Below are 15,158 nucleotides of genomic sequence, written 5' to 3'. Positions count from 1 at the left end.
GAAAAGTTGTGGTTGTAATGCCCCCCCCCTCCTTTCTATTGTATCTTAATGAATGGTCACAGACCTTCACACAAAAAAGCTCAAACCACTACTTTTAACATAGAAAAAAGACAGCTGATATATAGCACTAACAACACAGAGCAGAGCCTCCTCCTTTTGAGAAAACATATTAATGTTTGCATTTCTATTAGTAACAACTGACCGGTTCCCCGCTCATAATGTGAGGTGAGAAGTCATGTGACCGCCCTGAGCATGCGTACACCGCCTACTTGCTTATTGTTTGCGGGCGGTGACGTCACGGAGGGTTCGCGTACTTCCCAGCTGTATGCAGAGAGTCGGACCGTATCTGTGAGGTAAGTTATAGGCGGCTCCGCTGCGGGTTTTGCCTCTCGTCAACCGTAGAGCACAAACAGTGAGACTTTGGAGCAAAGGCCATTAAGTGAGAGACTAGGACGAAAAATCGAGAAAGTGTAGTGTTGGGCATGCGCGCTGTTTAGGCTGCCAACTCCCTACTGCGCATGCGTCGGGCTGAGGCGATTTCCACATGCGCTCGCCTTTCGTTTTTACGCATGCGCCCTAGTGCTCTGCAGGGCTACTCTTCTGCCAGATATTGAGCACTCCTTGCCCCTCTAATGGTGCCACATAGTGAGCTGCCCTCCATGGCGGCTTCTAAGGGATGTTAGAGGGGAGGGGGCAGGATCGCACAAAACACAGGTACCGCGCGTCTTGGTGAGAAAGGGGGGGGGGGGGTGAAAGGGGCCCTTGGGAACCTGAGTGGGAGGAGCTCTAACCAGGAAATTGACAGCTGGAATGTATACTTCCTGTGATTGGAGGGGGCTGTTGAGAACTAATACATTATAGTGAGTTCGAGAGTGGGATGCTGTATAATAATAAGTATGTATGCGGATATATTTATATATGTATGTGTGTCATAGAGGGGATTATGTATCTTGTATGTGCTGACAGGAGCCATATGTGTCTCTGTTCTCTAGCTTCTATACTTGCCTATGTATCTGCCTGCTCTTTGTATTACTTTGTATTAGAAACGTCCAAACCCAGGGAGGTGACTGAAACATTATTATTCGTTACTGTTGTATCTTCTCCTGGCCATGACAAACAATGTATCATTGTACTAACACTGACAAAATCAGCAGTTCTTTTTAAGCAGGGTTGTTTGGAGCAAAACAAACCCAATAATCCCAGTGATGGGCAACTGGGGGACTTCAGATAATGGGGGGGGGGGGGGGGCTAATTTAATAGACATGGGGGAATCTAACTTTATAACTTGTGACACAAGTGTGGTGTACTTCCCAGAGGTTGCAACCTATGTCACGTATGTGTGTGTATATCATTTTATAATTTGTCTACCTTTATTTATATTTTTTATATTCAGGCACAGATACTATTGGAATTATAATTCGGGATCGCAGTATGTCTTAACTCACGTCTGTTCTGTAAGGTTGGAAAAAAAACAGTCACCGGTGGGGAAACATCCACCCATCATTCTCTAACTGCTTCTATCATCACTGCTCTGATACCCTAGTGACAGGTGAGACATATGAGTATGGTTGCTTTTCATTTCGTTCCATGTTCGCTGGATATGCTTACCTGGGCTTTATTGGTAAGCAGTGTTGGACTGGCCCACTAGGATACCAGGAAAACTCCCAGTGGGTCCAGGGGTCAGTGGGCCCTCCTGCTTCTAATGATTTGGCCTACTTCATGGTCATTCCCTATTTCTGAATGAGAACAAAGAGGAAAACTAGATGGAAGAATAGATGCTAGCATGTAAATAAAAGAATGTTAGAAGAGGAACATCAAGCACTCCGGACTATAGAGATCTGCTGTAAAAAAACGGACTTTATTTCTTCATTTTAAAACCAATATGCCTGACGCGTTTCGTGCGCTCATGCACTTATTCATAGGCAAACAATTACAGACATGAAGGGCTTTAAATAGCAAAAGCACAATAAGAGGAACACCCCCCCCCCTTTTTTTTTTTCTTTTTTTCTCTTTATATAAAAAACAAACATGAGAAACAAGCCCCTCAGAATTGTCATTTAGCAGATCTCGTTCACAAATTAGCATTAATTCATGATCATATTAGGTAGAACCCATTAAAATACACAAATATATTTAGAAAAATTCACATAATTTAAAGTATATATAATCAATCAATTCAAAATAAATAATTAATTAGATAAATATGTAATAACTACAAAAAATCTCTGTAAGAACAACACTCAAAAATACATCAAATGGAAAAGAAGCTCATCTTAAGAATCACTCAAAATATCAGAAATAAATGTAAATGTAAATAAAAGAAACTTTGAGAATAAAGGGGTTGAGTGAGGAAAGGAGGAAAATAGTTTGGAGAGTGGGACTATGGTCTAAGGTTTTCTGGTGAGCCCCTGGGGTCCCAGTCCGAGACTGTTCATAAGGAACAAATATGAACTGTGATATTTTATAATACACACACTGTAAATAATACAGGGAATAATGATCCCCTATTGTACAATGGAACAGTATTGGGTATCACCCAGGACATTCATCAACAAAGTTTGAGGTTGCAGGCAGAGTGCTTTGATATTGGTCATAGAACTTTGAGCTATATCCTTGTCTAATTAGGAGGTACATTATTCATTATAACGCAGAAGTTTCATTGAGTCACATGACACAATTTAGATTACTGAGCACTGATTATATTTAATATATTTATACCTAGGGGCACATTTACTATGGGTCGAATCCGAGTCCAAATTGGAAAAATCCGATTTGAAAACGAACATTTTGCGACTTTTTCGTATTTTTTGCGATTTTTTCGGCGCCTTTACGACTTTTCGGAAATTATCACGACTTTTTCGTTACCAATACGATTTGCGCGAAAAAACGCGAGTTTTTTGTAGCCATTCCGAAAGTTGCGATTTTTTCGTAGCGGTAAAAAAAAAAGTTGCGCTTTTTTCGTAGCGTTAAAACTTAAAAGGTGCGACGTTTCGCGCAAGTTTTAACACTACGAAAAAATTGCAACTTTCGGAATGGCTACGAAAAACTCGCGTTTTTTCGCAAAAATCGTATTGGTAACGAAAAAGTCGCGTCAATTTTCCGAAAAAAAATGGCAAAATACCGATCATTACGAAAAAAACGCAATCGGACGCATTCGGCCCGTTCGTGGGTTAGTAAATGTGCCCCCTAGAGTATACATATCTAGGTTGTAATATGAGGAATTATGTGCCCCTGATAGATATATATATATAACGCTATTAGACAGCCTGCTATCTCTTATGTTTTGGACTCCATTTCCTGCCATTTGCAGAAAGTCTAAGTTTATTAGTAAGTGCTGGAATTTGAAGTTCAGCTATGGCAGAATGGGCAGTAAAAAAAAAAAAAGTCTAGATTAGAGCCTTGGGATCTATGTAGTAGTACGAGACCATAGGTCAACAAGCAATTAACCCCAAAGATAGACCTGAATTACTAAAAAATGTTTTGCTACCTTTTTCCAGAAACTTAGATAGTATAGTTTATCCTGTGGCTTTTTGCCTGTATATGTGTTTACGTATCTGTGCAGTTTACATTCTACCCTTTCTATTAGAAGTAATGGGTAACCATGTAAGTCTTTTGGCAGATGAGACTTTCATTTCTGCTCATATTTGCTTTATTTTTCCCTTTTTCCTCTGTCCTGAGTACTTTTTTCCATCTGTATTGCCTCATCCATTGCCATTTCCATCTGTATTGTACTGTCTCAATCAGTGCATTTTACTCTCTCTTTCTAGGGCCCCGTCAGTCTTTTTTTTCTTTAGTGCCCCTGGTTGCACAATAGACAGTCTGATGATGCAGCATAATTATGTCTAAGGGCCAGTTTTTGGGGAATGCAAGTGGACAATGTCCGCAGTAAGGGTGTATCATTTGTGGCTTGGGCTTGTGATTGACAATAGTAGTCATAGTTGAATGGAAATACAGGGTTTTAGCTCAGATTACACATTTAAACTGAAGGTATATGAGGTCACACTCTGCCATGTTATAACAGAGCTGTTATAACAATCTGTGAGTATTGCTTATTGTGTTCACAGAGCTAAAGTGGTCCTTTAAATGTCAAGTTTTTCTGTGGAAACACTGTCTCCATAGCAACAAATCTTCATGTGCAATATGAGCTTTAGTTGCCCTTTAAGATGTGCTAACATATTTATTTGTGACAGTTTTCCCAAGATACAGGTGTCCATGTTTAAGTGATTGCTTCCAATACAATGCGCTTCCCATAAAGTTTAGAGACCTTTTCAGACATTTTGTTACTGATTGTTTTCCTATGAAAAGACCAAGTGACAAATCACCATGTGACATGCCCATGTGTCTCCCTGTTTTCTGCCTGATTTCTCTGTTTTTCTGGCTGTTTCTCTGTACCAGACTGTTCCATTGGTTCCCCTGGGTGCCATATATGTGTTTGGTAGTGTATATGTGTTCTATTAAGTTGTGCTTCTTATGTGAGCTGTGTTTGCCTCTTGTTGCAAGCGCTGGGATTTGTTTAATAGCCATTATGTACTGAGACACAACTAGAGCAGGTCTGGAATAATGAAATTGGGCCATATTTTTCAAAAGCAAAGGCCCTATGCAGTATTTTCTTATGATGAATATGTACCAGTCTGTTTGCACAACTATTGCTTCATTTATATTCTGGTCCATCAAAACCTTTTGAAACACCCAATATTCCTTTGTTTTGGAGACTGTGATCACATTGCTTATACTCACTTTTTCAATGAATTTTTGTTGCCAGGAGAAGGTCCCTTGGGTTCCTTACTCCAATCCTAAGGAGTTATCAAGCTGGCGATGTCGCGAGTACCCAGTCCCCCTCCCCCGGCTGAGATGTCCAGTGGCCCTGTGGCAGAAAGCTGGTGCTATACTCAGGTGAGTGACCAGAGCATAGCTAGATTGCTGGTCCACTGGGAGACCTAATTACATCACTGTGATATATGGAAGATTGACCCTTTTAAAATGTTTATTTTATGACCTCCTCAGATTAAAGTTGTCAAGTTTTCCTACATGTGGACCATCAACAACTTTAGCTTTTGCCGAGAGGAGATGGGGGAGGTGATCAAGAGCTCAACCTTCTCTTCGGGCGCCAATGACAAACTCAAATGGTGAGTCTGTTGCATCTCTTTATTTAGATCCCTTTCCAACTTTGCTATCACTTTCAATATTCAAATCCTCACAACCTCACCTTTCTCCTACACAAAACAGAGCAATAACCAGCATTAGTACATTAATGACCATGTTTGTAGCTCCTAACTAGCTTTTTAAATACACATTTGAACAGGAATTTACTGCACTAATTCACAGATGTCTTTTTTAGAATTTAAACTAGTATGGCTGGTGGGTCTCAGCTGGTGCGTTGTAAGTTGGAACTCGCAGTTATAAATAGTGAACTGAATCATATGAATCTACTGGAATACAGCAGATATTTATTAGAAATGATTGACTGTAGGTGATTATACCACTTTTTGTGGTTCAGATAAAACCCAGAATGTTAAGCTGTATGGGACAGAAATTCTGTTTCTGAAATGTAATCTGCCAAGGGGTATATTTAGTAGCATTAGCATTTATCACAGATATTAACTTGAGACCTGATTGATTTGTATTTTACTTCTGTACATGCAGGTGCTTGCGTGTTAACCCCAAGGGACTGGATGAGGAGAGTAAAGATTATCTATCCCTCTACCTACTGTTGGTTAGTTGTCCAAAGAGTGAAGTGCGCGCCAAGTTTAAATTCTCCATTCTAAATGCCAAGGGAGAGGAAACCAAAGCAATGGGTAGGTGTGCCTTCCACCCTCTCACACTTTACTTCTTTTTGCTATTTGCCTTTCACATCCACCCATTTCTTCAACCACAGAGAGTCAGCGTGCCTACCGGTTCGTTCAGGGGAAGGACTGGGGCTTCAAGAAATTTATCCGCAGGGACTTTTTACTTGATGAGGCCAATGGCCTGCTTCCGGATGACAAACTAACTCTGTTTTGTGAGGTATATGTTTTTGGTAACCTTCTAGCATTCCCCAAGGACATCTAATGGCTTGGCATATGTGAAATATATTTTTATGATGCTATTCTGTAAGTGAATTACTATAACAGGGAGGGAACTATATCCTATGCTGATTTTTTTCAAAGAAACCAGTAGTGCTTTTCTTTTACTCATTACACCAATGCTGTAGCAAAAAGTACCGATGAACGGTCTTGCCTGTTTTACTGTGATACATTCAGGAGTGTGTCGGGTGCACGAGGGCACAGTAAAAAACATGGTCCACTGCCAACAATGGATTTCTGTGCACAAAGACAAAGCTAACAGGACAAGCAATATTAATCTGGAGTCATACTTTCCAGCCAGTACAGCACCTTAGGGAACGGTGCCCATATAATACCATTGTTCTTAGTGCTCTTTGCAGTACAGCTTTCCACCAATAAACCTCACATCTATAGATGTCCTTAACTCAAGAGACTTGATATAACTCACCCTGCCGTTCTGCTTTCCATGCTAGGTTAGTGTGGTGCAGGACTCTGTCAACATTTCTGGCCAGAACACAATGAACATGGTCAAAGTCCCAGAATGCCGCCTTGCAGATGAACTTGGAGGACTGTGGGAGAACTCTCGTTTCACGGACTGCTGTCTGTGTGTGGCTGGCCAAGAATTCCAGGCACACAAAGCCATCCTGGCAGGTCTGAGCTATTTGTTTTTTTTCTTCCAGTGAAATTACAGAAATATTAAATGCAGTCTGGGTTAGGCAAACTTTACCTGTGTATATGTATAAGTTTGGAAATGAATAGCAATCAATCTGATGGTGCTTTTCGTTATTATAACTGCACCTCTAGAAGTTTACTTACAGGGCTAGGGCTAATTTTGCTTGTCTTTCCCTATAACCCTTCTTTTTTTTCTGGCATATGTTACAATCATGTGCACCTCTTTCTTAACCAGAGGATCAATGTCGTTTTACATGTCACTTTAAGTAAATTTGTGATTTTGTTTTTTCGTTTGTTTAGCACGGTCTCCTGTGTTTAGCGCAATGTTTGAGCATGAAATGGAAGAGAGTAAAAAGGTATGCTTGTTTTGCTTTTTCTTGGGATCCATAAACAAATATAGGTCTCGTTTCTAATCCAACTTTGCATTTTCAGTAATGAAATGAGGCTACAGTATGGGGTTTATCTGGGATTTCAGTTCACTCATATTGCCCTATAGGTAATGAACATAATACACAACAGTCTGTTGGGCAGGTTTGGATATTGCCATTCTAATCATATACCATTCCTATAAGCCAAGGGAAGGAAAGATGTATCAGTTTATCCTTCAACAGATTTACTATATGTAATTTACTAACATTGATATATAACACAAAATTCACAAATAACCTGGAAAATAGCCTTGCTACTTATGCTTAATTATGCCACAAGTTAAAATCATTATTCAGAATTTCTACATTACCCTACTTTTTCATGATGCCATGTATTTTCTGAAGTGAACCAGTCCTTTTTCCCACCTTTCCCCACCATTCCCCACAGCATGATGCTGCCACCCCAATTCTTCAAAGATGAAATGGTGCTCTTTGGCATAAAATCATCATCATACATAACGATGACTGTTATGGTCAAACAGCACAGCTTTTGTTTTATCTGACCAGAGAACAATCATCTAAAATGCTAGGGCTTTGTACTGTTGAACATCTGCAAACTTCATTCTGATGTTTGTGCCGTGCTAGAAGCATGTCCTTCACCAGTTCCTTTGCTATTGTCCTCCTATGGTTGAGCTAGACTTTACACAGCAAAGTTTGGTTATGCCTGAGCATTAATATAAGCTTTCTTCCCGAATGATGCAGTGTCTGTGTGGTCCCCAGATTTTTATATTTGCATTTAATTGTTGTACAGATGCTTGTGGAACCTTCAGCTTTTTAAAATTGTCCCTAAAATGAAACCAGACTTGTGAAGGTCCACAATTTTGTTTCTGAGGTCATGGCTGAGTTGCTTGGCTTCTCCTTTAGTATCAAGGGCAAGCAGGAAGTGGCTCTAAGGTACATCCTCAAATACAGCTACAGGTGCACTCCTATTTAACTAACAATTAAGACAATCGGAAGCTTGTAGAAGTCATTACATTGCATTCTTGAATCTTTATTTCTAAAGGCATAGTCAACTTACATATGTTCAATAAAAGCCGAAATAAATTGGAGTCTAAGCTGTTACTCTAATATGACCTTTTGAGAGTACATAAGTGGTTTTTAGTATAGGTATATGTAAACTTAAAAGAGAAGGAAAGTCATTTTGGCATTTTACTGCCAATAGATTTGCCACATTAGTGCCACCGAGAATGCTATATTTATTCTGCAGAAAGCTTTATCATACCATAGTAAACAGCCTTAGAAGCTTTCTCTGATTGTTTAAGATTGCAGTTGCCATTTTAGCTTGGTCTTCATAGCTTCCTACAGCAGCTCTAGCCATTATAGCTCAGATTACAGATTCCTAAGGGTGGGGGGGAGTGAGTTTTATGAATTTTTATGGGAGGGGGGAGCAGGAGAGAGGAGAGAACTGTGCAGACTCTGGTACTGGTAATGAACGATTTTTTATGAGAGAGGAAGTCAGAAACCCTAAGGATATGTTTACAGGAAATCCTGTGTTTCTTTTGATAGAGGACTCTAGCTTTTCTGTGAGTGCTTATGGCTGTATTTACATAGACCTTTCTGATAAAGCTTACTTAGTTTTTACCATTCCTTTTTAAGACTTAATTGTAACTTATTCTGCACAATAGGGGTAAATTGTTCTCTGTATGAAATATAGATTTGCACTTTAAGTATTGTTTCCTCCTCAACAGTTATAGTTATGATACATTCAAATATTCACATACAGCGGAGGTGTCAGGGGCTGGTTTTTTGCACTTCTTAGCTTGCTGTTACTTTGAACTTGTCAGAAGAGTAACAGGTTTCTTGATTCCAGAATCGTGTGGAGATAAAAGACGTGGAACCGGACGTGTTTAAAGAAATGATGTGTTTCATCTACACGGGGAAAGCCTCCAACCTTGACAAAATGGCTGATGATTTATTGGCTGCAGCAGACAAGGTAGGAGTTTTGCAGACTGGGGATGTGCACTGAATGTTGCTGGGCTGATGGTGCCTTTTTATATGAGCTTCTATAAATCTGACGAGTGTGTGTACATGTAATATAGAATCATGCATTTTTTTTTAGTATTACAGTATTTGGTGGCTTTATCCAGGGATATGCCTATTTTTTAAAAAAATATTTGCACAAACGTACATGTTATGTATTTTCTGTAAAGATTCTTTGTTCAGGGGCCTGAGAGAGTATAATCACGTAACAAAACAGTTCACAGTTTGGTCAGATCTAAAGCTTAAAAAAAAAATCATAGGATTTGTCTGAACTCTTTAAAATAAGCAAAACCATTTTAAGAATCCAGCGTAGTAAAATAACAGTAGAATTTTTAAACTTGGATTTGAAAGTAGAGTTGTCACTTTTTCCGGATAAAAAATACCGGCCTTTCTCTGTTTTTATCTTTCTTCCCTCTCAATAACAATGGCACCAAGCATCATTTTTACTGTCCAGACCGGCAAAATACCAGCCAGGTGGCAACCCTTTTGAAAACGTTGTGTAATATTTAGATATTGGTTGCACTGTTACAAGCATTTGGGTTAATGAACTAGAGAAAGAGCGTCCGGAACAGACTGTGTTCTTTTGTCATGTGACTGTAACCTAATCAGGGACATGACAGAGTTGGGACTTGGCTCCCTTTCTGCGGAGGGAAGGATACTGGTGAGAGGCCCAAGTAAAGAGAGAAACAAGATATTAAAATATGCCCTGAAGGTGCAAATGAAAAGTAAAACACAGGAAGAGGATAGGGAAAGAGAGGAGAAACATTATACTAAAATGGAACTCCCCAGAGCTAAGAATCCCTGGCAGTGGTACTTTAACCAGAAATTATAAATTGGCTGTCGCTGCCACAGAGAAAGACTGGATGGCAAGAAAAATGCACAGACAAAATGCTCAAATAAACTGGAAGATTAGGGGGCACTGGGTAAAGAGCACCCTGCACATTAGGGCTTTCAATCTAAAAGGAAGAAAACATGAGACAGAGCAAAAATGTGAGTTAGGAGATTAACAAATATGACACTATGGGGGGGGGGGTTATGTATTAGCAGCTGCTTATAGTGTATCACGAAGGAGTGGACAAAGAGCAAAAACAAAGAAAAACATGGGTACAATTCTCTAAAGAAGTGCAGTTGAAGAGCTTGTTTGAAGGCTGGAAATGGTAAACTGTTGAAATTTAATCCAGTTACACAGGATATACCATGTTCGACAAGTGGCAATTTAAGGGAAAGTGAGATCTGAAATCGGTATGGAAAATGGTACAACAACTGGTACATTTTTAAAAAGTACCTATATGTATTATATTATTATTATATACCCCTTTTATTCCTGCAGTATGCTCTAGAACGCCTCAAAGTGATGTGCGAGGAAGCGCTTTGCAGTAACCTGTCAGTAGAAAATGCAGCAGAAATCCTGATCTTGGCTGACTTACACAGTGCAGATCAGCTGAAAACGCAGGCTGTGGACTTCATCAATTAGTGAGTATGGCACAGAGGGAAAATGTGATGCTTAGAAAAGGGATGCAAGCTACAAATGGGTATGGGGTGGGCTGAATATTCCAACTTTTTCCATTGAAGAAGCCCACAGATATTTTAGATGCAGGTTTTCTTGTATCATGTATGGGGGGGATTAGGCTGCAGGACCCACCCTCCACTAGAGTGAAGGAAAAGTACAACAAAGATAACCTGCCTTTGTTTCTGAATGTATTAGCTACACCAGTGACTGCATGGCTCCCATTTTTTTTCCATAGCGTAGCTTTCTTACAACCCCCTCCTACATTGTTTAATGTTTCCTTTTCAAAATCTTTCCTTAGCCATGCCTCTGATGTCATGGAAACCTCTGGATGGAAGTCTATGGTGGTCTCTCACCCACACCTGGTAGCAGAAGCATACCGCTCGCTAGCATCCGCCCAGTGCCCCTTTCTGGGCCCTCCACGCAAACGCCTGAAGCAATCCTAAAGCTGCTTAGTGGATAGCCCAACGTTTCTCCTGGAGCCACTCTACTTTTCCTCAAAGCATGAGAGACATTGGTGGGGGAGACTGATTGGAGGTTCCTGTCTTTACCTCCTCCACATTGTGTGATTTGCCACCCTACTCCCCATGCCGCGTTGGCTGGACTGAGCCTCCTCTCTCCCATATTTCTGAGTGAGGAGCAGGGGCCATAGTGGATGTGCCCTGAACTGCGGAACAAAATTTTATATTTTATGGATGGCCGGTGTGTTTAAGACTGGGACTTTCCTGTTATTTATAGGGACAGAAAGCAGCTTTAATTAGCCAGTTGCATTTTTTCTGTCCCAAAGGACATTGGAGTAGAGAAATTTAAGGGCTGAGCAATTTCCGCAGCTCTCCTCATCTTCCCCCCCGCCCCCAAAAAGGACAGAGTTGGAGGCGGGCACAGTTTATACCATTTACTCTGGGATGTTTTACTTTTTTTTGATATGCCTCCTTCAAAGTTTGTTGTTAATCCTTCCACGTTCTTTTACTTCTCCTGTCCATCTTGCCTTTTAGTTCTTACAGATATCCCTAAGCCTAAAGGTCCTTCACTGATGCTTCAAAGCCGTTAGATTTATTTTGATTTTCGAGAATATAATAATTCCTATTTTGTATTGTGCAGTACAATCCTTTAAGCGTCATATCTGAAGGCTTCCCACCAAGATGGCCAGCTTGGGCTTCCAGGTCAAGGGGTCAGACACATGCACGTGACAACAAAAGCTGGCCAGAACTAGCCTTCATGTCAACTCTAATGCCCATCATGCTTTCTGGCAAGACCCCTGCCAACATTTATGGTTATAACATGCTGAAATCTCTGTTCTATAAAAGCACTTTGACATATCAAGCCTAAAAATGAAGCCTGCAGAGTTTACAGGAAAAACTACAAGTCGCTCCATTTGAGTGTTTTGAATCATTATCAAATATTTAAGTTTAAGCTTATTCCTAAGCAAAAATGTATGGCGCCGAAGTGCCATTAGCTTGTCACTAGGATAAAGCATTGGTCTTGGTTAAGCTGTTTTCCTTTGGTCACTTGGCCATTATGTAAGTTTGTCTTAAACATGGTTAGACTATGTATATGTGCGTGTATGTGTGTGTTACCTGTGCAAACACAGGACTGTAGCACCCCAAGCTTAAACTGATTATGGATTTCAAAAACCTCATATCTGCAGCACTCTGGGAAACCTAAATACTGCAAATATTACGTAAACGTTGCAAAATGCAGATCACATATAGCTTTTCTTAAACATATTATTTAATGGTTTAGTTCTCCTTTAAATTCACATTTAATATGATATAGGTATAGGACCTGTTGTCCAAAACGCTCAGGGCCAGGGTTTTCCGGATAAAGGGATCGTTCCGTAGTTTTGGTTTCTATACTTTATAAAAAAATCATTTAAGCATTTACTGAAACCCAAATAGGATTGTATTGTCTCCAATAAGGATGAATTATATTTTAGTTGGGATCAAGTACAAGGAAATAATTTTTTTAAAAAAAATTAAATAATTCAGAGCTTTCTGGATAACAAGTTTTCAGATAATGGATCCTATACCTGAATAGACTGTGATAGTCTGACATGATTTGCCATTAATCTTAATTTTTCATGGTTTCTGGTTTTATTTTTCATGGTTTATTTTACATTTTGTTTAGTAGCTTTCAGTTTTGCATTCAAACTGCTGCCTGGTTGCTAGGGTTGCTATGGTTGCTAGACCCTAGCAACCATGCAGCAGTTTGAATGCAAAACTGAAAGATGAATAGGAGAGGGCCTGAATAGGATATTTTATACAGCATTTATGAACCCCAGATAAGGACCAATAGTGCCGTAGACATATAAAATGAAATGATTTGTGGCTAACTCGAAATCTCTCTCCAGCTGAAGCAATTCTTGTTACAGAGAGGAAAGGCTGTGTATTTTCTTAGCTGGGCGCTGAGCAGATGCAGAGGTGGGGCAGTCTTCAGCACAAAGGGGAGGGGAAATGGATGCTAATAAAGAAAAAAAAGGGGGGGTGAATTAATGGCGTGGTTTCTAATGGAGAGGTTTGGTTGAGTTTCCATTATATATTCCAAAGCAAGTTGCTTCAGGTATCCAGACCAACAATTGTACAGGTACGGGACCTGTTATCCAGAATGCTTGGGACCTGTGGTTTTCCAAATAAGGGATCTTTCTGTAATTTGGATCTGTTTAAAAATCATTTAAACATTAAATCAGCCCTACAGGTTTATATTGCCTCCAATCAGGATTAATTATTTATTGGTTGGGATCAAGTTTTATTATTACAACAAAAAAGTCATTTTTAAACATTTTAATTACTTGATTATAATAAAGTCTATGGGCCTTCCCATAATTCAGAGCTTTCTGGATAACAGGTTTCGGGATAACGGATCGCATGCCTGTATAGCTTTATGCTTTGCCCTTTAAAGCGGCAGTCTTGCCTTATCTCCAATGAGAATTCTTGGTTATTGTCCCTGTTTACATTATTTGGAGTTGGTTAAACTCACCCCCCCCCCCCCATAAATGAGTGCATCCAGGGAAAAGTTCCACTATGTTTTGTTTTATTGAAGCCCTTCCCAATGTAGAGTGCAGGCTGCAGGTTCATCTTTTGCTTTGCCAGGGTTTGTGTTGAGGACATTCACTCCCCCTTCCATTGTCTTCTCTTATGGGGCACCCCATAATGACTTATGTTTTATATCGGAAAGGGGATCATTGATAGATGGAGATCTCCTGCAGAACATTGCTGCGGTCTCCCACAAGTAAACTGTAATATGAAGGATGCCTACTTGTTCCTATGTTTCCTGCTGCTTAGAGTAAATTTACCCCTCTTTAGCCCTTTCATTTCTGCAGTTTCTCTTTAAATCTCTACTCAAGATGATTTAATGGCAGTTAAAGCCACTTATAGTTTGTCCTCTTGGTGTCTCTGCTCCGTGGGCCCCAGACATTGTCTTGCAGGAGTTGGGACTTTGCTGTAACCATCATGCAAAGTGCAGCCGCGTGGCGTTCTTCGTGTGTAGTAAAAAAGGACGTGACAGCAAAGCGCTGAGCTGCACTGCTGTGAATTGTTTTTGCTGACAAAAATTGTTTCTTTTTATTTTATGTTTTTTCCTGCCGCAGCAAAGCTTTATACCCAATAAGGATGATCACTTTATAATGAACTGTCAGTATGATGGTAGATAATGGTATTCAATGCTGAGACCCATCTGTTTTTACTTTTTATGTGCATCCTTTATTTTTTTTTGATTTTCCAGTTATTTAAAAGGTCAGTGATTTCAAAAGGGACAATTTCATCTGGCTTAATATTTATTTTTAACCTGTACATGTAAAAATCCTTTTCTTTAAAAACCAAAGTCCTGTTTTTTTTAATGGCAGCACCAGGGATGGGGTACATGGGTGGGGCCAAAATAAAAGTCTGAAGGGCACGGGGGGGGGGGGGGGGGTTTAGATGAATAGGAGAGGGCCTGAATAGTAGAAGTAATAATACTGTAACAATGTAGCCTCACAGAGCAAACTTTTTTTTGGCTACCCTGCTTGAAAGAGACAGAAGAGAAAGGCAAATAATTGATCATTGTATTATAATCACCCCTAGTGGCCCAGGGTTCACCCACCCTAGCATAACAATTACCCATCCGCATTCCCAGTGTTAATAAAGGGAAACGATAGAGACTGACATTCTACTCACTCGGTATGAGAATTCCCATTTCATTTACCGCCCTGGTAAAGTCAGCACAGTGATTTAGCTTTGGCAGTGTCACTTTAATTATCACAGAGACAGTACCTATGGGGAGGGGGGGAGAGACACTGCCTGATCATTCAGCACTTTATTACTTGCCCAGAGACTGAGATTTATCACCCCACGTTGAATAGGCTGCATTTGATCAGCCTTCCCAATCACACACTGGGGCATACTCAACAAAATGTTAAAGGGGAACTATCGTATTTTCTTTAATGAGAACCAAACTAAAAACAGTTTTCATTGTAGCGCATTGATCAAAGTGTGCGGTCATCAGACAGACACCGTGCCATGATCCAGCTGACTGCAAACAGACTGCAGTTGTAGG

At 40.1% G+C, this 15,158-nt stretch overlaps 1 protein-coding gene across 4 annotated transcripts; it reads left to right on the top strand.

The window, feature by feature from the left end:
- The first annotated feature begins 287 nt into the window (after positions 1–287).
- On the top strand, positions 288–11,721 carry spop (speckle type POZ protein). 4 transcript variants are annotated; one of them, NM_203672.1, is given in 11 exon segments: positions 288–353; positions 1,394–1,549; positions 4,763–4,893; positions 5,005–5,126; positions 5,644–5,795; positions 5,876–6,003; positions 6,515–6,692; positions 7,014–7,069; positions 8,952–9,074; positions 10,452–10,594; positions 10,930–11,719. In NM_203672.1, coding segments are annotated over 9 exon segments (1,125 nt in total). In that variant the 5' UTR covers positions 288–353; positions 1,394–1,549; positions 4,763–4,815; the 3' UTR covers positions 11,075–11,719.
- The last annotated feature ends 3,437 nt before the right edge of the window (positions 11,722–15,158 follow it).

The sequence above is a fragment of the Xenopus tropicalis genome, chromosome 10, assembly GCF_000004195.4.
Source record: "Xenopus tropicalis strain Nigerian chromosome 10, UCB_Xtro_10.0, whole genome shotgun sequence".
NCBI classification, from domain to species: domain Eukaryota; kingdom Metazoa; phylum Chordata; class Amphibia; order Anura; family Pipidae; genus Xenopus; species Xenopus tropicalis.
Note: the sequence above shows the minus strand (reverse complement) of the source record. Positions and strands in the feature narration are given on the sequence as shown.

Excerpts from the sequence above, each read along its gene's own strand:
- spop (XM_012971593.3), top strand. The coding sequence starts at position 4,816 with ATGTCGCGAGTACCCAGTCCCCCTCCCCCGGCTGAGATGTCCAGTGGC. Across the intron at positions 7,070-8,951 it reads AAATGGAAGAGAGTAAAAAG|AATCGTGTGGAGATAAAAGA; the intron begins GTATGCTTGTTT and ends TCTTGATTCCAG. Across the intron at positions 10,595-10,929 it reads GCTGTGGACTTCATCAATTA|CCATGCCTCTGATGTCATGG; the intron begins GTGAGTATGGCA and ends ATCTTTCCTTAG.